At 37.9% G+C, this 21,874-nt stretch overlaps 1 protein-coding gene across 10 annotated transcripts in view; it reads right to left on the bottom strand.

The window, feature by feature from the left end:
- LOC140951772 (uncharacterized) overlaps window positions 1-21,874 on the bottom strand; it is a 44,485-nt gene that overhangs the window by 12,529 nt on the left and 10,082 nt on the right. For 6 of the 10 annotated variants that reach the window (XM_073401110.1, XM_073401117.1, XM_073401115.1 and 3 more), the window contains 24 exons: window positions 20,795-20,896; window positions 19,886-19,990; window positions 19,349-19,459; window positions 19,123-19,221; window positions 17,740-17,841; window positions 17,037-17,138; window positions 16,010-16,117; window positions 15,083-15,181; window positions 14,129-14,230; window positions 13,560-13,661; window positions 13,026-13,124; window positions 12,682-12,780; window positions 11,969-12,070; window positions 11,154-11,255; window positions 10,982-11,080; window positions 10,330-10,458; window positions 10,026-10,154; window positions 9,457-9,579; window positions 8,679-8,777; window positions 6,670-6,768; window positions 4,919-4,987; window positions 4,123-4,224; window positions 3,578-3,676; window positions 2,987-3,088 (listed from right to left, as the gene is read on the bottom strand). In XM_073401110.1, the coding sequence (XP_073257211.1) occupies window positions 2,987-3,088; window positions 3,578-3,676; window positions 4,123-4,224; window positions 4,919-4,987; window positions 6,670-6,768; window positions 8,679-8,777; window positions 9,457-9,579; window positions 10,026-10,154; window positions 10,330-10,458; window positions 10,982-11,080; window positions 11,154-11,255; window positions 11,969-12,070; window positions 12,682-12,780; window positions 13,026-13,124; window positions 13,560-13,661; window positions 14,129-14,230; window positions 15,083-15,181; window positions 16,010-16,117; window positions 17,037-17,138; window positions 17,740-17,841; window positions 19,123-19,221; window positions 19,349-19,459; window positions 19,886-19,990; window positions 20,795-20,896 (2,484 nt within the window). The remainder of the gene's footprint in view (window positions 1-2,986; window positions 3,089-3,577; window positions 3,677-4,122; window positions 4,225-4,918; window positions 4,988-6,669; window positions 6,769-8,678; window positions 8,778-9,456; window positions 9,580-10,025; window positions 10,155-10,329; window positions 10,459-10,981; window positions 11,081-11,153; window positions 11,256-11,968; window positions 12,071-12,681; window positions 12,781-13,025; window positions 13,125-13,559; window positions 13,662-14,128; window positions 14,231-15,082; window positions 15,182-16,009; window positions 16,118-17,036; window positions 17,139-17,739; window positions 17,842-19,122; window positions 19,222-19,348; window positions 19,460-19,885; window positions 19,991-20,794; window positions 20,897-21,874) is intronic. The other 4 variants (XM_073401112.1, XM_073401116.1, XM_073401118.1 and 1 more) reach the window with 4 other exon arrangements.

The following is a 21,874-nucleotide window of genomic DNA, read 5'->3' as shown; positions in this document are numbered from 1 at the left end:
AACTTATATGGGATAGAAGAAGTCCTCCTAGTACGCTCAAACATTTTATAAACGTATCCACCGTCCAACAAATACATGAGTAAATCTCAGGGGTAGCCGATACCAACTGATTGGAACACAGCGTCTCACTCTTTTTAAATTCTTCTTCCTTTTTAAAAAAGGTGATATTTGTATGTTAAGCGTACAGAAGAATTTTAAACAGGTGCAGGGAATATGCATGACGAAAAAACGGTGTCCATTACCGACATTAATTTACAGGGTATGCCTCGGAATTTTGTTCGTGATGCACGAGTATCGCCATCTTCAAAGTGTCTTGTTGGTTTCAACCTGGCGAATGTTTTCGATTTGCGCTACCTATATGGTCCTTTTGGTGGGAGATATACTACAGAACCCAGGACCGGTTATAGATCCTTGTCTTGTTTGCTCGAGGGGTTGTTGCAAAGCCCAGAAAGCCATTCAATGTGATATATGCGATCAATGGTTTCTTGCCAAGTGTATTGGCATGAAGGCGTTAGGGTATAATCAACTTTGCGATTGACGAAAGCTTGGCAATGCTTGAAATGCTTATTTCCTGGTTTTGATACACCAGGTCGTTGCTCTCGTTAAGGATTTAATGCACGGGACAAGAGGCAGGATAAAAAAATCCTAAGTTAAAGAAGAGAGGAATGAAATTCGCTAGTATCAATATTGTAACCTTGCCCGGTCATAATGCAGATGTGGACGTATTATTGGAGAGGTCGAACTTGGACCTGCTTGGAGTGACCGAATCGCACTTAGCACTATATCTGACAGTAATATATGTCCTGATGGCTATGCATGTTGCAGAAAAGATAGAAACCGTAAGGGTGGTGGATGTACATTATTTGTTACGAACAAATGGCCTAGCAAACGAAGAACTAGTCTGCTACACAGCCGTTTTTAGTGTCGTTGCGTGACGACACTAAAAACGGCTGTGTAGCAGACTAACGAAGAACCGATCTGGAATCTGACTCGTTGGAAATGGTGTACGTGCAGATTTGTCCCTACCAGGCTAAAAACACAATATGTGCCGTAATCATGTGTATAAGCCCCCCAAGTATGGATCTGGACAAATTCATATCTGGATTAGAACGAGAATTTCTTGAAAGACTGAGTGATGAAGTAGAAAAGGACTTGGTCCTTATGGGCGACTTCAACACGAATGTTATTTCTCCGAAGCCGTGTAAATACACCAGGAAATTACTGCAAACAACACGACATGGTTTTACTCAAGTAATTAACGGTCCAACTTGTATGACAGAACAGTACATCCACTGCTATAGATTTGCTTTTTGTCAACAACCTACATCGTTTTGTTTCGCACGGAGTTCAAGAATTCGGAGCAAGCGATCACTCCGTTGTTTTTGCCATTAAAAAAGGTAGCACCTTTAAAGCTCCTCCTGAAGTGAGAGAAGTAAGATCCTTCGAGCGTTACAGCAAAGAACAATTCATAAAGGACATTACAGTGCTATTCCCTGGAGTATTTTGGAATCTTTCGATGATGTTAATGCATTATTTTAACTGTAGGTGTCCCCTTTAACTGTAGGTGTCCCCTATTAGTAGAGGGCCTGCCCCTCGGCTAGTTTTTCTTTCTTGACACATAAATAAAGTTTCTATCTATCTATGATGCCTCGTTCGAGACCTTTTGTTTGACTGCTCGCGCGTACTTGAATACGCAAAAATACGGACTGTTTTGCCCTCTAGTGTGATGACAGAGAACCCTGCTGGGACTTGCAACAGTTTGGATCAAGAGCCATAATATTATGGCTCTTTGATGGATATAAGACTGTGGGGGAGATAATAAGATCTCATCATCCGAAGCACTCAATTCCCTACAATGGATCCCTCTGGCTGGACGACGTTTTGCTCACCAATGCTCAGCGGTTTAAAATGCTATTGAAGGGGAAATGCCAGAGCACCTAGAGACTTTTAAAATAACCTTAAGAGACTTGCATGGACATACACAAGAAACAGTTACTTACCTAGAATTCAAAACCCGAAAACGCCGGCATGGGGCAAAAGAACAACTTACTATAGGTACATTAGTGACTGGTCAACTCTACTGAATTTTTTAAGGAAACCTATTACTTGCAAAATTTTTAAACGGCGGGCCTAAAAAAGTTTTAAGAGCCAAATATTGTAGTTAGTAAATTTTCATTTTATCCTTATAGTCGTTAGCCTTTGTTTTTTCAATAGTTAAATCTTTCAGTCTGGTTGTATTTTTATTACTTTTTTTGCCTTTTTTAGTCGTCTAGTCTTCTTAGCCTTTCAACTTCATAACCACTAGTTTTTGAGATTTGATTGTTATTAGTGGTTTTAATATTATTTAATCTTAGTCAAAGGACCTCTCTGAAAATCACTTTATGTGATGGGAGTTTCCTCTCTAAAGCCTTATCAGGGACGGTTACGGAGTTAAACAAATGTCTTAATCTTAGGGAATCTAACGAGTAAGGTATGTTTGCCTTGGGAGTCCAACATTGGCTTCCATTACGATATTATTATAAGCTGGTTGGCTGTAGACAAAATGTACGTGAAGTTAATTCAGTTAATTTGTGAAGGCCTCTTACTCATCACGCGATCAAGATAAACAAAGTGATAGCAGGTTGTCTGAAAATATATTTGTAATACAAACTGCTACCTGTAAGTTTATAATTAGGTTTTATCACCGCCAATAACAAAGGAAAGTAAAATTTGACCATGGATAAAATTCTGCCAGAACATACACCGATAATGACATAACAGTGGCAGTGGGATAATCAATATGATCTACTGATGGGCAGTTAGAAAATCAAAGACGCTTTTAATCATGATTTTATCTATGCCTTTAACATTTGCATTCATTACCGGTTTTTTTTCCCTTCGAGAAATCAAATCAAGTTTGATATAACTTGATATAAACTCGGTGAATACTGCATGGACAAAGCCTGTAGTTAATGACTGTTTGTTTAAAATCCAACCCAGTACTTACTGCGTTTATTTGAGTCATAGTGCTTGGCTGGACTTTGAAAAACAGTTCCACCACTTCATCATGATCCTTAGCGGCAGCGTAATGTACAGGAATCATGTCTTTCTGTTGGAAGACGCATACATAAGTATTGAGTACAATGTACATTCAACAATTGCACAGGCACGGGTAACAGTTGACCTTACTCGTTTATAAATGCTACAAGTTCATAGCCTTTTCTTTTCTTGCCAAACCTTGCCCCCAAAATAAAGAAATGATGATGAGAAAAGTTGAAGCAAACCGAAGCAAGGACATTCCTCTTCAGGATGTAAACTCCACAGAATATCTACCTTTATGGCCTTCACTAATGGAAACTTTTCGCAACAATACTAAATATAGCCTGGTAACTAAGTGACCGAGCACCGTTATAAGAATTTGAAAGTGCCATGTACGAATGGGTAATATTTCTGACATTCATCAGTTTCGTCTTTTGTTGTTTGTTGGTTTTGTCGTGGATTTTTCCTATTTCTCCATTTTCTGAGCAAAGCCCAAGTCCTTCTTAACAAGGCTTAACATATCTCATGGTGGGAAGGGAGATCCATGAGTCATACTTACACTGTCTCCGACACTAGCATCAGCTCTGAGATCCAGAAGAACCCTACAAACGTCAGTCCTACCGCTCTCTGAAGCTAAATGTAGGGGAGTCTTTTTATCCTTTAATAAATAAACAACATGTCACTTTAAAATTTAAAAAAAAAAGGTTACGATGTGTCTGTCAGTTGGGGTGGTAAGCGAAGAGTATCTTCACCCAGTATTATAACCTTTTGATCTTGAGATACCAAAACCATTGAAAATTGCTCAGACGGGGGCTGACCACCAGGCAAAGTTCACGAAACAGCAGAAAAGAAAAAGAAAGTTCCACTCTAAGTGACATCTTTATTTCTTAATCATCATGCATGGGTACTGCCACGTAAAGAGGACTTTGGGAAACTCATGCATGAATTTGGTTTGAATGAAACTAAGGCCAGTAGTCGCAAACATGAGAGGGAAAATTATCTGATCCTCTTATTATATTTACTTCTAATACGAGTCTAAGGAAGAATTAATGCTTATAGTTGAAAAAATCGTCCTTCTTTGATTGCTATATATACTAAACGTACCACAGTAGCTAGGTCGACAATAGCGTTGTACTTGGTGACAAGAACACGTACGAAGTCTGCATGACCTTTGTCAGCTGCGATATGAAGTGGTGTCAGGCCGATCTGAGAAAAAAAAAAGAAGAAGCAAACCCTTAAGTGAAAAGAATTGAATCTCATACTTAAGGTGCAGTGAAAACAAAACAGTGCAAAGAAAAAGGAGAGCCCACAGAAATCGGTTAGAAGTGGTATGGTTTATGAAGTGCGACGAATTGGCGCATTTCATGTTTAAAAGTAAAAAGAAGTTACATATTTTTAGCGGCGGCAACCCGTTAAAATATGAGAGTGAAAATAGTAAGAACGCGTTTCGCGTTTTGTTTTATTAATGACTTAAAGTAATTTGTCGTTAGTAATAGACAAGAGTGAATGTCAGTTGGTGACTGCAAAGGATAAAACTCATTTCTAAGAAAACAAAGGCATAAGTGACTTGAACAGTAAATTCACTTAAAAAGTGAATTAAGTTACAACGAACAAATGTTCTTAATAGCTAACAATAAAGGTGCAAAATGGTAAAAATATACAATCAAACTGGTGATTAATTACTAAAGGTAACTGAAGTCCCAGTGATTGTTCGGCTACTTAAGAATTAGTCTCTTATTGAGGTTTTTATCTATTTACCTTGGAGCCTTGCAGTTGGCGCAAAATTGTTTAAAAGACATTTATGATGTTTAACTTAGAGTTGAGTAAATTATTATTTTTATGAAATGTTAAATGATATTATATTAAATATTTATTGAGCCAGTTCCTAAGGCAGGCTTACAGGTGAATTATCATCATCGTCGTCATCTTTGCCTCGACCTGTTTTACCGGCGGAGCTTCGGACGTTTGGCTGCAAATAGAATATTAAGCAGACGCAGACATGCAGTCAAATTAACAAAGTTTATAAAGCGAATTAACTCCACGAATGGGTGCGAACGTCTTCATAGTCAAAAGTTTTCAACTCTTCCATGATGGTTCTGTCAGACGTCCTCTTGATGAATCTTGTAACGTAAAGATCTTTAAATGTCTGTGTTCGGTTGAAAGTTATCAAAGTTACTTTCTGCATTTTGAACAATTTTTCTTTTGTGTAGAGCTTTGAGTTGTTATCTTAGCATTAGGTAGCCTCCCCGCAGACGTCCTTTGGGGTTTGTTTGTCACGAGAAATGAATGTTTGTTTGTCGGGAGAAATGAATGCGTGACAAACGAACCCCAAAGGACGTCTGCGGGGAGGCTAAGCATTAGGTTTCCGTTAGAGCGTTATGTTACAAGTTACATAAGAGTTAGTTAAGTGCAATTATACGTATTTTTACTTTCTTACTAATACAACTATTGTTACTTAAGCATTTGAAAACCCTTCCACAAAACAATTGTGGCAGCTAGCTATTCAGGACTAAACACTGACTGTTAAATAATATCTTGCTAACGACTCCTATTTAGACTGAATGACAGCTGCCACTCAGTGTGCGGGTGATACGACTGTGGTGCGCGTGCGTACCGAAAACAACTCGTTTTCTTTTTCCTTTACCTTGGTGCAGCATGTGCCCATTGTTGAGTCTTGCTATTCGTGTCACTATCGTTAGCATTATTACTGTTAGTATAAGAAACTGGTGCACTACAAAACGAATTATTCTTTTTTTTTTCAGTGTGTTCAGTTCTTTTGATTGTATTGTCCGTTGGCTAGATGTTTTTCTGTTTATTGCTGGGAATTCTACCAATTGTTAGGCTCGATTCCGCCACTCTCTCGGGTCTGGCCGGCAAGCTCATTCCCCCAACAGTGGCTGGTGAGCGCGCCTAACCCTGAGTTGTTTTCATTTAACATATTTTGGTCAACCAAAATTAATACTAATTTTTTACCTTTTAGTACTTTAAAATAGATGATATAGATGGGAACCCTCATAGAAGTTATGGAGATAACTACTGACAAACACAGAGTGATGGAACAGCTGTTCGTCATAAACACTTGCAGCTCTAAAGGTGTTCAGTTATCGTTTAATACCCATGCGTGGCAACCATTTTTAAACTAGATAACCTGGTAAAGATAGTGGAGGCGTAGTGGGGGTGATTACGTTTTGTAAACTCTCGATGGTGACAAAATACTGCCAGACCACCATTCTTTCCGCTGATTTTGAAGAGACAGGTCGTATTCTGTCACCATTTCAACTTACGAGCCGTCCGTACTTTTAGGCTCATGTCACGTGTCGGAATTTAATCTGGCAGGGCCTCTGAGAATGATGACAGGTTATTACAAAATTCTTGTTTAACCATGCGGTGTATCTTAGGCTAATGTTTAAGTGAGTGTGGATAAAAAAAAAGTAAAGTCGACATTCGGATGTTTAAAGCTATAAGCCAGCACTTCCCGTTCTTGGAAAAGTTGATCCGAAGTTAAGGAGTTGGCGGTAAAAATCAGAGGGAGTTTAATTTCTGGTCATTTTAATATCCTGTTGTTCCATAGTAATTAAAACTGCAAAAAACCTCTTATTTCTGTTTGATTGTCCCCTTATTGTCTTTACAACTGGAACTTTCCGTACAAACCTTGGTTCTTCCGTTGACGTAAGCTCGGTTATTGAGAAGTGCACGTGCTACCTCCACGTGACCTTTGGAGGCTGCGTAATGAAGCGCCGTGCCGCCCACCTATGATAAACAGAAATATTGATACTAAGAAGTTTCCAAAGTAGCCAATCAGGCTTCTTAAAAGTCCGGTAAAAATTTACCAGCAGCGTAATAAGACACATACAATGATGGTCGATAGAACAGTGTTATTATAAAGGCGTTCAGAGTGACCAAGGCGAGGAATTGTTTGTTACTGCCTCGTGTCCGTGTAGGTCTTGATCAAATAGTCCTAGCATTCATTTCTCTATTTAATAATAATAATAATAATAATAATAATAATAATAATAATAATAATTATTATTATAATAATAATAATAATAACTAGTAATAGTTGACACTACAGCTGCCCCCGCTCTGTATATAGTATTCTTGTTCCTTGTGTAGCTCTTTGAAATATATCGATTCATAATGAAGATGTTCACACATATTCCATACAATAGGTGAGATAAATACAGGAACTTGATAAACGCAACGTTCCATGCACAGTTCGGTTCGATTTACACAGCTTCGCCTTGTGATCAAAACATTCTCAGGTTCGAGAATACTTTATTCTAAACCATAAGACTGTAAGAAAAGATTTAATTAGAAGTTTAATTTTTCGCTATTTCCATTTCACTTTTTACGTTTAGTTCATTTCATTTGCCGGAAAGTAAGCCTTAGAAATTAAAAGGACGTTTGATCAATTCACGCTCGCGCATTCTAGTTATAGCGGAAGGACATCTGTGAGCAGGGAATAAGTCAGCACAGAATTTGATGTTCGGCGAATTTCTGTAATCGTCGATCGTTCTGCTAGTGATAAGCTAGCCGTTGAATCATTCACTCGTCTTCCTTGTTTTGGGCCGAGTCTTATTCCGGTCAAAGAGAGAGACAGAGTGTCTGGCAAGGTTCAGCAGAAGGTTTCCAATCAAAGATTTGTGAACTCGTGTAAAATATACACTGTTCTACGCACCTTATAACTTCATCTGCGCTTAACGAGTGTCTTTTGGTCCATAACTTTCATAACAACTGCTCCACAGAATGTCACTGATAACACGTAACGCAAAAGAGTATCGAAGTATGACCGCACAATTAATGTCACAAAATCTACCTATTGTAAGCTGTTCCTTCGGGATTTTTTGTGTTTTACGTCATCCTAACCATTTCGTATTTTCGGGCGCAAACAATAGAAACGTCATCATTACCTACCGATTCCTTGCGGCTCCTGCTCAAGCAAATCGAGATTTTTTCTATATTGATTGTATGACTGTATATTTCAACTGTAAGTACTTTCCTTGATATACGCGCGAGCTACTAGAGTGCTTCCTCGGGATTTCGCCGTCTGGGCGAAATCCCTGCGGGGGCAATAATAATAGTAATAATATATTCATTTTTACCACGCAAGTGCAAAAAGGTTTTCAAATGCGCCTTACAATGAAATATTTAAATTATATTTATAGAAAGAAAATTAATACTAGTAAATACAATGTTAAAATACAATTAACTGTAACAATAACTGAAACAATTGGCCGACAGTGACTGAACTCAGTCACTGCTTTTCAAATGATGAACATTCTACTAATAATAATTTTTAAAATCAATATAGTTGATTTAATTGTCACATCTGTCCATCCCCATCCATCCAGCTATCTATCCGGCCAGCCTTCCTGCCGGGAAAACATTTATCCTTCCACGCGTTTCTTATAACAACCTAAATTTAACGGTTTTATAGCAGTGGTGGATCCAGGGGTGGGGGCGGGTCCCCCTTATTTTCAGACCAAACTGAGGCCCGAAGGGCGGAAAAAATTTTTTGAGACCGGCCCCCCTCCCTTATCTCAAGGTCTTGATCCGGTACTGTGTACTGTTAAAATAGAAAGGGGTCGAAAATACTCAAATGACCAACCCATTCATAGAAAAAGAGGAAACTATCGACATGCATTTTAACTTAGCCTCACCTCATCGAACACATCAACTCTGGCGTGGAATCTAAGGAGTACTCGAACGACTTCCAACATACTGCACTCTGAAGCGAGCATCAGCGGAGAGGCTCCACGCTACAAATATGAAATAACTAAAACTGTTATTCTATTACTGAACATCTGGGAAGAAATCATCGGCCTCCATTTTGCGCTTCTTCAATATTAGCCCAGTAGTTTTCAGTCAGTGATTTGACCGAAATCGTGTGCACTTTTATGCGCCTGTCAGAAGTCACTCATTCACTACATTCAGAAATTACAAGGTAACTTGTTGACCGGATAGCAGGATAAATTGACCAAAGCCTTTCCTCATTAGACAGTCAGATTCAGGACAGAACCAGGAAATTTCTCTATTCAGTCTACCTGTCCGTTATTCTTTCATTTCTTGATTTTTCATTTATTCATTTAATTTGCCTTACACACCATATTGTTATTGCAATGCGAACCAAAAAGATCACAAACAGTGGAGAAAACAACTACGTCAGGAGGCCTAAGGGAAACCATGTAGCTTATGTTAATTAGGCCTCCTCAGCTATAATTTTACAAGATGAAATTTAAAATTAGGGCGACGGATACGAATGCTTCAATCAGGGGGCAGAAATGATACACAGAAGCTGAAAGTTTTCGAACGCCAGCACATCGTAATTCTGACCAGGCTGGCCAAGAATTAGCGCTGCAAAAGTTAACTCTCGGATCATCTACATAGCCGTCAAGTAAGCCAGTCAATCATGTCAGCTCCGCCGTCTCGTCAAGTTACCTCAGATGCCTTGTTGATGGTGCTTAGTTTGACATGTTCTGGAACGTAGCCGGAAGTAAAGAACTCTTCCATGATTTGATAATTCCCTGAGCGGGCGCACCAATGAAGAGGTGTTTCTTTTTTCTAAACGAAAAAATAGAAAGACGCTAAAATATAGATCACAGAATTTTGGAACAGGTAAAACATTCATCACGCTTTGCCAAGCACTGTGACTCTAAAGATTTCAGTTTACAAGGCTACCAATGTAAGCGACTCTGGTGGCACGCGGTGGAGAGATTGAGAAGTGGTATGATGAAAAGATCCACGATAACTGTAAAATACTTTTTAATATCAAGATTGTTAAAAGAAGGTAGGACTAAACAGACACACCTGAGGGTGTAAGGTGGTTCTGAATGTGAGGCATTCTTCGACCAAAACATCAGCAAAACTGATCGTGCGATTTTAGCCCTAGTATTTCATAATTTGACGACTTCTTACTTTTTTCAAGAAAGTTTTATTTTCGCTTGGATTTATGACAGTAATCTCGTTTGGCAGCTGTGAAAGAAGCTCCAACGCGAACGCATGGCTACCTGATATGTTGTTAAGGCAAGATTGGCACCATGTTCCAATAGAATTTGAACCACATTCACCACCTCCTCATCGGTTGACTTTGTACTTGGAGCAATTCCTGCCACAAAATGAAGAGCTGTCTCTCCCGCCTAAATGTAAAAGTGATTTGGTTAAAAAAGGAAGGAAACCAAAGCCAACAAAACATAATGACGATATGATTTTATGAATCTCTTCCAAACACAGAGAACAAAAAATACCAAGCACAATTTTCAATAGTTTTCTTGGCATCTTATGACGAATGTGATATACGGCAGAACTACTTACTGCGTTTGGTATATTAACGATGAGACGAGCTAGAGCTTTTGACTTGACTTGGAAAACCTTCTCTACCAGCGCCTTTACTATCTCGTAATGCCCATTTTGACAAGCCAGATGTATTGGGGTTTCGCCTGTCTGCAAAGAGTAAACATACAAGTTTCAAAACCAATTTTCAGCAAAATCTAATATCTTTTAGCTCTTTAAACATAAAGGATGTTGTATACCGTGCGTTGTAAAACATAAGGGTGACTCACAAATAAGGAGTGATTTTCGTTTGTATTTACACACTTAACTTCTCTTCACTTCACTCAATGGCTTAGAGCAACCAAAATGTCGGCTATCCAAACCCGGAATAAGCTCAAACTTTAGCCTCGTCCTATAAAAGCTATACGATGTGATTTCATCTACAGACAGGACGCTTAAGGTAAAACCACCTTTTTCAGTGTAACAAAAAAATATCACAGGAAGTACAGAATCCTCGAGTAACTTTCATCTACAGTCATTAAGAAAGCTTCCACTTGAATAGTCGCATCTCTACAGAAAAGAGAAACTTTAAGTATGGGCTCCAGCAAGGAACGTTTACGTCACCTCGCAAGTGACAAATTCCTTAACAATAGTTTGTAATGCTCATGCTAAATGATGATATCTATATATGTACCCTGGTTCGACGAGCCACTTCTGTGTCCTCTCTCAGAAGCAGTTTTACTACCTCGAAGTTACCGCACCTTGCAGCCAAATGAAGTGCTCTTTCGCCATTCTGGAAAAAAAATATTGAACGTTTTACTTCAGGTAAGTGCGACTGCTTTTTATAACTATTTGGAATCAATCACCTGCTTTGCGGCATCGGGATCGGCTCCACTTTTAATCAAAACATCCACGACTTTTTCACTGCCTTTGACCTTGGAAGCCATATGAAGTGGGGTTTCGTTGGCCTAAAAAAGTGCGAAATTGTTAGTTTTGTGAAAATAGGGATATTTTAAGAATAGAAACGTTTTTTCATTTTCAACTTTTTTCTCTGAGGATAAAGCCCTTACTCTCCATCAATTTATGTCTCAGTTTGGATTTTAAAACGAGCACATCAACCACTCTGATCAAATTTAAGTTGTAAGACCCCTTTTTCATCTGAACAGAGAAACTGAGTGACGTGTGCACCGGGGATACAAAAAATTTCTTCACGCTTCAATTTTAGTTAGTTAATCACTGAGGGATTTTCTTATAGCTGGCATCCTAAAGCTATAAATTAAAGACAAGGCTGATCGGACAGATATAAATGGGCAATTCATTTGAAGGTTAGTTTTGCCTAACCAAAATATTAGGCAAATATTCATAGCTGTCCATTCAGCCTTGCCATTAATTTATAGTTTTTATCATATATTGATGATGTTGATCAACACTAAGATCTGGCTTCTTGCTTCTCCTCGCTGCTGTTTGCCCAAGTTGTCCTTGCTGCAAGAATTTTTTCTTTTAGCATTCTAAACTTTCCCTTCTAAAGCTACGTAATTGGAGATCTTCCCTCATGCAGTTTGCATAATGTGTTCTAGTTCTTTTTTCGTCTTTCAAGTCAAGCGAACGATGTTACACAGAGAAAATAAATTCAGTAACCTACACCTTCAAACTTTCCAGATTTCACCATCATTTTACTTACTACGCCTCCAACGACTGTGATGTCCGCACCATACCCAATTAGAAGCTGTACAACAAGGTGTTTCTTACTGAGGGCAGCCAGGTGGAGAGGAGTGTACCTTTTCTAAATGCAAGATTGTTTGGTATGTTAACGAAAAACAAAACAAAACAAAAACAGAAATCAATGAAAAGAAAAAAAGAAATTTTAAAAAAGTCATTGACTCAATCCATTATGGAAGAGGACTCAATTAAAGAGTGTGGGAATGGAAAACTGAATTTACAAAGCTCAGCGTAATTTCTTGAAGGAATCTGTAATCAGTTACAAGAGAGCTATTTTGGGTGTACTAGTATTTCTTTGAAAAATTCGCATGATACACTTAATTTCTCATATTTATTATTCTCCTGGTACACTTCGATCTTTTGTAAAGGCTTTGTATGGCTCATCCGCGTACGCGTGTTTTAACCATTGGCAGGGATAGCAGTTTTAAGTCAAAGCATATCGTGTGTCACTTACTGGCGAGGCTTGAGTGCAAAGGCGTCTGACGGCTATTTTACCGCAAGCTTTCAGGATTGTCGCACGATTGAGTATGTCACATGCGTCAATTAACGAGAAAGCGAGCAAGTCGGTTATGTAAATAGGATCATGGCTCGTAGGTGATTCAGGTGACATAACGACTAAAAGCTGTTTGCATTCTGTTGAAATTTGACAGAAATACTTCAAGATTCTTGAATTACCTTATTTTTTATGTTGACAGGAACACCTTTTTCAAGCAACATTTTCACTAATCCTACATGTCCTTTCCTAGCTGCTTCATGGATACACAAGCTTCCAGTCTGAAAAATTAAGTTGGGGGAAATTAAATTAAGTTATAACAAAGCTTTCAACTGATCTGTTGGGGTAAAACCCAAGGAAGATGTCTAATAAGCGCCACCTCTTACAAGCAGCCGGCAAGCAGCCCTCTCTAATTTTCATCCAGCGATTACAAATGCCTGAATTCTGTCATAGTGACTGAGAGACGTACAGCACAAACTTCTTTCGGAGCTTTCTCCGGCTTCAGATTCTCGGCATGTTACTTTACCTTATTTGGCATTTGTGTAAGGACGCCTTTCTTAATGAGGACATTAGAGGTGTCCATCTGTCCCGCTTGACAAGCTAGGTGAAGTAGAGTACTGCCATCCTAAAAAAAGAAAAAGTAAGTCACAATTTTGAGATATTTTGATTAAACTTACCATTGTTGAATTCTGTTTAGAAACTAAACGGGGACAAATATTTTGGACACAAGATGCGGAAGTACATGGAAACCAACTTTGACCTGGGGGTTCTTAAAAAGCCAGTTATCAATATTAATCAATAATAATCATAATATTCTATTTTTTCTAATGTCGACCATCTTTGTGTTTAGTTGGACTAAAGTAGAAATGGGCAAACAGATAATTATATTTTCCATTGTTTCCTTTTAAATTGCTTGCTATCACAAATGGCTCAAAATGGGAGGAAATTCAGCTGGAGTTATGCCTCAGCCTCGTAGTTCTTATCAAAAAGGTTTTTATAGCAAAGATTGCAATAACTTAGCAACAAAAGATGAGCCAGTAATAATAAGTTATTCAGTCACCCTGTTCCTTGCCGAAGGATCCGCTTTAAACTTTTCTAGAAAAAACAAGACAATGGAATGATGTCCAGCCATCGCTGCTACGTGAATAGGAGTCATTTCTTCCTAAAAAGACAAAAACAAATGATGTATAAAATAAGTGCTTTGCACTGTAAATAATAACATTCTGGGACATCAAACAAATGAGGTAATGTAATCTCTCACCCTCTTTACTTTCACGCTGGGGTAGACATAAGTGATAGATTGTCGTGACTACACTCTTTCACCTTATGGTAATTGCCTTACTCCCATTTGCCAGAAAAATCTTGAAAGGAAGACTACTGCAAGCTGTAACAATCTGTACGTACACGCCACATTCCTACTAACTAGGGCTCTTTATACCAACAGCCCCTTACACCTGGTCTTTGATAAAAAGCTTGCTAAGTCTGTTCTTAATGTGCCGTCTATACGGTATAGTTTGCGTCTTATTTTTCCTCGTGTAAATGGGCCTATTGTCGTCTTATGTTGTGATTTTTGAAGAGTTATGCTAAACAGGGTGATAAGGAAGTGATAACAAGGCCAGCTTAACTCACATTGTCAAGAGTGTTGGGGTTTGCTCTCACAGTTTGCAGATATTTCACCATTTCTTCGTCCCCTTTGTGCGCAGCTACATGCAATGGGGTCCTTCCTACATTCTAAACAGGAAAAAAAAGACAACTTCTCAAATTATGTATTGAAAGGGCTTGGCCTCGTAGTAGGTTCTACTTTCTTAGGTTAAAACTGATCATGAATGGATATCAAAACTCAATATCTTCAGTCATGCTTAATGCTATTCGAGGAACACTAAGGAGAAATTGCAATTATTACAAAGTGTGTTATTTTTCAGTTTATCTAGAAACAAGAATGAAGTCATATAAGCATGTTTGACGAATTTTCCAAATTGACCCAGCGTATCTAGAACAAAAGATTTGGTTTTCCATTATCATCGCATAGAAGGAAATTTGAAAAAAAAAAACCGGAAGATAAGTTGGCTTAAGTAAAATGCACACAAATATAAAAAAGTTGCAGCTATGGTGGATCTTCTTATGCAAGCTTTTACCCACACAGCAATCATGTAAACCTGACACTAACCAAGCTTTCTTCATTTTTTTTTTTAAATCTCAACTGACTAATTTTACCATCTTAAAAAGAATATTTAACTCTGTACTCTATGTCACGTCTAATAGCTGAATTTTGGAAAATAAGGAAAGCCTCTAAAAGCCTAAAATTTAAAAGCGCGTGTCTCCGCATGAAAAACAAAACACAGAAAAGATCATAAATCTCGATTAAAGTTTGAACTCACATCATAAACGATTTCTTTATATTGGTCTAATTTTTGCCACTCCCTTCGTAAACATGGCTGTTGTATAGTTTTGGAGTCCTTTCGTACAGAGGCGGGTTTTACCTTGTGTTAGGCTTAATATGAACCTAATAATCTCAGTTTTCGATCTTTGTTTCCATATTTAGCACTTATACCGCTGATAATAGTTCCATGATGAATAACTTACATTCTGTTCATCCGGTGGAGTTCCCCACTGCACCAATAGTTTGGCTAGTTCTGTATCTTTGTTGTAAGCCGCGATGTGAAGTAATGTATCTCCATTTGCCTATTTCATAACATTGTCATTGAAATAAAAAATTAAGAAAGAAAGCTTCCAACTTGTAAAGAGTGGCTAAGCTTAACGGAATCATTGATTATAACACTTGTGCTACCCATTGGTATAGTATAGCACTTTGATTCTGTTAAACGTCAGGGTCTCGTAAAAAAAATGTCCTCGATTTAAATATTCGATAACATGCGAGCCATTTTCACAACTACCACAACAGCTTAAGCATTCAGTTTTCTTGTGTAAAGTTGGGCTATTGCTTTCACCTCCATTAGAACAAAATTGTAACATATGAACAAGGGTGACACGTGACAGTAATAGATACACTGAAAAACTTGTTGCCCTCACAAAACATGAATAAGATAGAAAACAAAAATTGTATTTGGTTATTTAATTAGTATTATCAATTTAAAAATTGTTAACAGACCCGTTAAGTGAACTTGCAGTAGTTAGAAAATAGATCAAATATGTTATTCATTAACCTGCACATGTGATTCCTTGATTAATGATGAATCGTATACGTCAAGTTAGGATTTTCAATGTGTTACACATTCAATTTATTTTTTAAACTAATTATTCCTTTGCTTTTTTGAACGAAACATCCAATTATTTTCATTCAAAAGATCAGTTTAAGCTTGTGTAAAGCGAGCTAAAAGCTTGACCTATCTCGCAATTTAGTACTATAAACGAAGAATGATAATTTGAAAAATTGAGAGTTCTTTCTTAACTCCATGTCACGACTCTTAATAAATGTTTTTAAAAAACAGGAGAAGTTCCTCTTGATCATAATATGCATTAATGCGGTGTTTGACTGTCAAGGGTACGCACCGATTTTCCAGATCTCACATCTTGGTCAGCCTGTGACGAGTTTAGCAAGGCTTTGATCGCTTGTGTGCAGTTTGACCTTACTGCGACAAACAAAGGTGTGTTTCCCTTCTGCAAATATCAGATCAGACCATAAATATTATGAACACAGTAGACCCACTGCTGCAAAAATTCAGGGGAAGTCAAGGACCTTTGTTTGTCTTGTCTTTTTTTGTTTTGTTCCTTTGTAGACTCCCATTAACCTTAACTCTTTATACTTTTTATACGTTACATTTGTTTGTTTTAATAGTTTAATCTTTCATCATTTAACTTAGCTCATTAGTGTTTTATCCTTTGTACAATGATTTAACTAAGCCTTATTTTTACTTTTTCTATTTTTTATTTGTTTTTTCAACGCAATAGGCCACCACTTCTGAGTTCCAAAAACTCTCAATCAAAACGAGGCTTAGTGCAAAATCTTACTTGGCTGAAAGGGAATTTTCTTTACAAGACAATAAAAAGCCATTTTCATATCGATGGCCTCGCACTATACTTCGCTTTGAAACAAACGCTTGCGGTAACTCGGAAATGGCCTGTTACTAAAAGAAGTCTGAAATAATTCAGCATCTCAACGGATTTCGATCGCTTGTTGCTTTCGTAATACTTTCTTACCATTTCACGAAAACACAAGATCGGAACTGCTCCCCTCAGTAGCTGTAACCAGTTGGTATGGCACTCGTTCCTGTTTTTTTTTTTTTTTTTCATGCTTCTTTTCGCTATTGCATAATTTTTTTTAAATTTCATGGCTGCGATTTTTTCATTCGTGTTATATCCGCAGTGTAGATATGATTTACTTCATATCATCATTTCACGGTGTTATTATATGTTATCTTAGCTTTTAATCACTGCGAGACGCAAATAACAGTGACGCATGTAGTGTTCCGGCACAATGCCCGTCTAAGACAGACCACTTCTATTGTCTGACGACAAGAGACTTTTGCTCTCGAATCTTCTGATATCTCTTCACTTACTGCAGATAACCACAGCCTACCTTGTTCGTGATATTGATGTTAGCATTGAACTTTCCCAATAGCAATTCCACAATGTTGACATGTTTTTTCCTGCACGCCACGTGTAAGGGCGTGTCCCCATCCTATCAGCGAAAATATCAATATTTTAGCATTTCCTGTTGTCATCCTTATGGAAAGAATCCCACTCAGTTTCATTTGTTGTTTGATCTCCAACTTCTCTCCGGCCTTTACTGTTGTCTAGTTATTGCATATGTTGTCCTAGGCATTCGAACCATCTTAACTACAATTCATTCCGTACTTGGGATGAAGTCGCAATGACTCTGTATTGAATAATTAAAATGCTCCTTCTGTCTGATATGTCTTGTCATTAAAGACGGTTTCTTCAGGCAGTATATATGGAACACTTTGAACCTAACACTAAACGCCCAGATGTCTCCGTTTTCTGAATCATTTGCCCCCAGTACACAGTACTGCATTCGAACCGCTCCCTGGGGACTGTTGAAGACCCCTAAATTTTCTTGATCATTATATGTTTCACAAACAACAGCCTGTCATAATCACATTTCTTTTGTTTGATAGTTACTCTTACAACTTTTCTGAGGCGTAGGATATAAATGTTAATTAGCCTGTCGAAGACTTTGGGCCTAAGTATCTCCTTCGTCTCTCATGTTTGTTGAGAACCGCATAACATTTCTTTTTAAAAGGAAAAGTTTAAAACCTTACATTATTAATCACGTTGGCCTTGGCCCTCACACTGTTCAGGAATCGTGCAAGAGATATGTCACCTAGCTCAGCTGCTAGATGTAGGGCAGTATTCCCATCAACCTGTGGGGGATTAATTCATCAGAGATCACAACCAAGGAACCATTGATCACTCAAAATCATGATATATTTTATTACCTCACAAAACCAAATATTTCAAGGATAACACAGCTGGACACCTAAACCCCTAAAACAATCTACGGTCATGCCAAAATATCTGACCTAAATAACTGTAGAAACACCATCTACCAATCAATTAATAAACCAAATGTCTGGTCTGGTCTTTAACAACGACAAAACTAAGGTTATCATCCTATCCACCCGGCAAATGTCCAGAGTACATCACCTAGACGAGTATGATCCTAAAATCAGTCAGTGGTTCTAAACTAGAAGTATTAAGTCTTACAAACCGCTGGAAGTTCACGCGGCAATGAACAACTTAAGTGGGACAATCACATCATGCATACACTATCTGGATGCTACGCCACTCTATCAATACTAAGAAAACTGAAATATCTCGCCAAATATGAGCTTATAAAGCAACTTGCACAAACATTAATTTTGCCAAAACTAGATTATGCTGATCTGGTTTTTTACCCTCTACCACAATTCTTACTTCGCCGTTTGCAACGAGTTCAATTTGCTGCCGCAAGTTTTGTACTCGGTCACTATGTTAGAAGTTCGGGATGTACTTAAAATTGGATGGTTTCCAATCAATGAGAGAAGAGATTCGAACCTTCGGAAATCATGTTTTAAAGCTTTGCAAGACAGTGACACTTGGCCAGATTATCTTAAAATAATAAAACAGGAATGCCGCAAGGAACTGCGCTCAAGTAATTCAATTAGATTGGTGGTCCCGACCAAAAACGGCACTTTCCAAGATAATGCGTCCAAGCTATTTAACAATCTACCAGAAACCATCAGAAACTGTAAAGATTACAGAAGCTTTTTAAGACGTTCAAGAAATTTTTTATGTAACAGAGTACAGAGGGATTAGTAAGTTTTACTGTAATTTCGATTCTGTTAATCCTACTTCTACTTTTAATTGTATATTGCGTAATTTGTAAATAACTTAATTTAATTTATTTTTAATTGTAATTGAGCCACCCAGTGGATCTGTTAATAAACCATTATTATTATTATTATTATTATTATTTGCCCTCAGTATTCTAAGCACATTTGTATATATATCACCTATTTAGAGGAGTTTGACTGAAAACCGCCAAATTTCTAGTCTTTGCCGCTAGCGGTTTACAAAAGTGCGCGGTTAAGAGTTTCTTATTGACTGAGAACAACATTATATGCCGAAATAGAAGGGTAGTACTAAATATATAACAAACTCACGTTTTTCTCATCTGCTTTTGCTCCACTAGTTATCAACGTCCTGCAAATTTCAATATTTTTTAACCTCGCTGCAATGTGTAAAGATGTATCACCATTTTCCTGTCGATAATTAAAAAAAACCCATCTCATTATAAAGTTTTCTGTCAAGTTAAATTGACAAGTATCCAACGACAAAAACAAATGTGCAAAAACTTTAAACTTGTCTGTAAAAAGGAATGAACTATACCGTTCTACACTCCTCATGTACATCTTCATTCAATAATCCAAAATCAAAGAGGTCCGAGACTGTTTTCACGTCTTCAGATCTGACGGCTTGCAAAAGTGACTCAGCAACGTTCTACATTAAAAAGATAAGATTTCTGTAAACCAGTTTGCGTTCAAATTATCGTGTAAAAATTTTTGAAACCTAGGTTGTAACTTGTTTAGTTATTTTTAACATAAAAGGGGTTTTAATAGCAGGCCCGGAAAATAAACATAATTATAGTTGCTAACTGTGATTTGTACTGAATTTATGATTTCTTGATTCAACATAACCAGCATTTGTGGCTCTTACAAACGCCACCTGAATATACAGCGAAGAAAGCGATGAAGCAGCCTGATCAGTTTCCAGACTACTTCTTACTCTAGAGCCCACCACACGCACCTAAGACTGAAATGACATGACCAGCTGCAGAAATCTTTTGCAAGACTTATATCAGTGTCTTTTTACAGGAGAACTACTTTAACAGAGGATTTGTTAAGGTTTTGCACTCATTGTACTTACTTCAGGTGCAACTATAACGGGTCTTGCTAATGTTATATTCTGAAGCTTCTCGATAATTTCTGTTTTTCCCATAGTTGAGGCAAGTTGTTCAACTGTCACTCCGTCCTAAAAGTAACAAAGAGGAAGTCGTTTATCTTTACCCTTTAGAGATTCAAACAAACACAGCAAGGAAAAAAAATAAAACAAGCTTGATAACCAACCCAGTCGACAAAGTTATAATTATAAATGTACTAGAACATCGGGACCGAGCTTATATGGAATGTACGAACAAGAATAACAATGTTTAGCAAGTTAAGTCCATGTGAGTTGATGATGTCATGATTTAAAAGGAGCAACATCTCAGATCCACCATTGTGCCACAAGAGGACCGGATCAAAACTGGTTCAATATTAATTCAGTATCGCAAAACTACTTTTTAATACACTGGGGAGACTGATTCGTCTTATATTGGTTTAACTGCGAAAAAAATTCCCGTCTCCGACAACAGGCCGTAGACTGTTGCTTTGGAAATGAGACATAGCAAGTTTCCCGATGAATTACTTCAAGTGGGTAAAACTGGACATAGTCAAAAGGTTTAAAGTCGTAAACGTGATATTTCAGGACAGCACGTTCCATTCCTTCCCGATCAACTGTTTAACTGTTCAATTGGGCGCGGGTAATATATTCTTTTGTAGCGGCAGCGAGGGTAAATTTTAAAGCGCAGTAAATAATATTTAATTAACTGCATGTAGAGTATGAATTAAAGGGTTATTAAGGGTATTAGACAGAATATAGTATTAAACACTCCGTCTACGAAGCACCATCTGAGAGTACTCGGACAAACGAAGCACAAAACTTGTCTTCAGGCAACTTTCTTTGTAGAAAACAAAAGTGTTATAACCTAACTTCAACAAAATATCTTTAACTTACTTTGTCCGGTATATCGTATTTGGCACCATGGTCGAGAAGACAATTCACCGTGTCCTCATCTTCGTTGTATACAGCAATATGAAGTGCAGTCTGACATTCTTTCTATAAAAAAACGCAGTATATTGATTGTCAATTTGACTCAAATACAATAAAACATCAAGGACGTGTTGTATGTTTTTAAAGTCTTTATTAAACAGCTAACGGTAGAAAACTAACACATCGACTTAAAAACCAAGTTCTTTATATCCGCGACCCAAGGGAATAATACATCGCAAAGATTCTTTTACAAATATACATATCGTAAGGATTTTATCACAAGTTTGCATATCGTAACATCTTCCCTAAAAAAAAAACAAAAACAAAAACAAAAAAACAAAAACAATCAAATCAAAACAAAACAACAGAAATGCAATGTCAATCAGTTCCTCTATGCGCTTGCAGTTCTTAAACGTCACTTGTTTGTCCCTTTTAAAGCGACACAGTTCTTAAAATGATTAGGTGGCCTGACTAGTCTCCCACTTCTCGTACGGACTTGGCTCTCACTACCCTTAGGCGACGCTTGTTGGCTGGAGGGCATGGCTATTGGGTGTGTTGTTCTGCTTGATTGATCATTGTTCCCTGTAGGGGCCTGGTCCTCGCTCACCACAGTGGTAGACAGGGGGTTGGTTAATACTGGTTGTTGCCATCCGTTCCACAGCTGGCTGATCATCGGACACCAAGGACGTTGGCTTTTCCTCAGCTAGTGGGCCATCAGCTTCCACAGAACGTTTCAGGTATCCCCGATTTCTGATACAGAGCTGACCACCCGATTCCACCACAAAGGATCTTCTCTCAAGTGGTTTCACAACCTTCGCCTTTTTCCACTTTTTCTCATTTAGCGAAAAGGGTTGCATCGGAACAACATTATTCGTTTGAAGATCAGACAGGGCCTTTGCTGATGTACTTCAATTTCCGCAACCTATCTTTCTCTTGAGTTCCCTTAGCTAAACTAGGTTTCAATAAGTTACTAGAAAAAGGGATATTTGTCTTTGTTCTTCTACTTAGCATACGCTGGGCAGGGCTGGTACCAAATACTTCCTG

The sequence above is a fragment of the Porites lutea genome, chromosome 11 (assembly GCF_958299795.1).
Source record: "Porites lutea chromosome 11, jaPorLute2.1, whole genome shotgun sequence".
Classification (NCBI taxonomy): domain Eukaryota; kingdom Metazoa; phylum Cnidaria; class Anthozoa; order Scleractinia; family Poritidae; genus Porites; species Porites lutea.
This window is presented reverse-complemented; position numbering and strand designations above follow the sequence as displayed.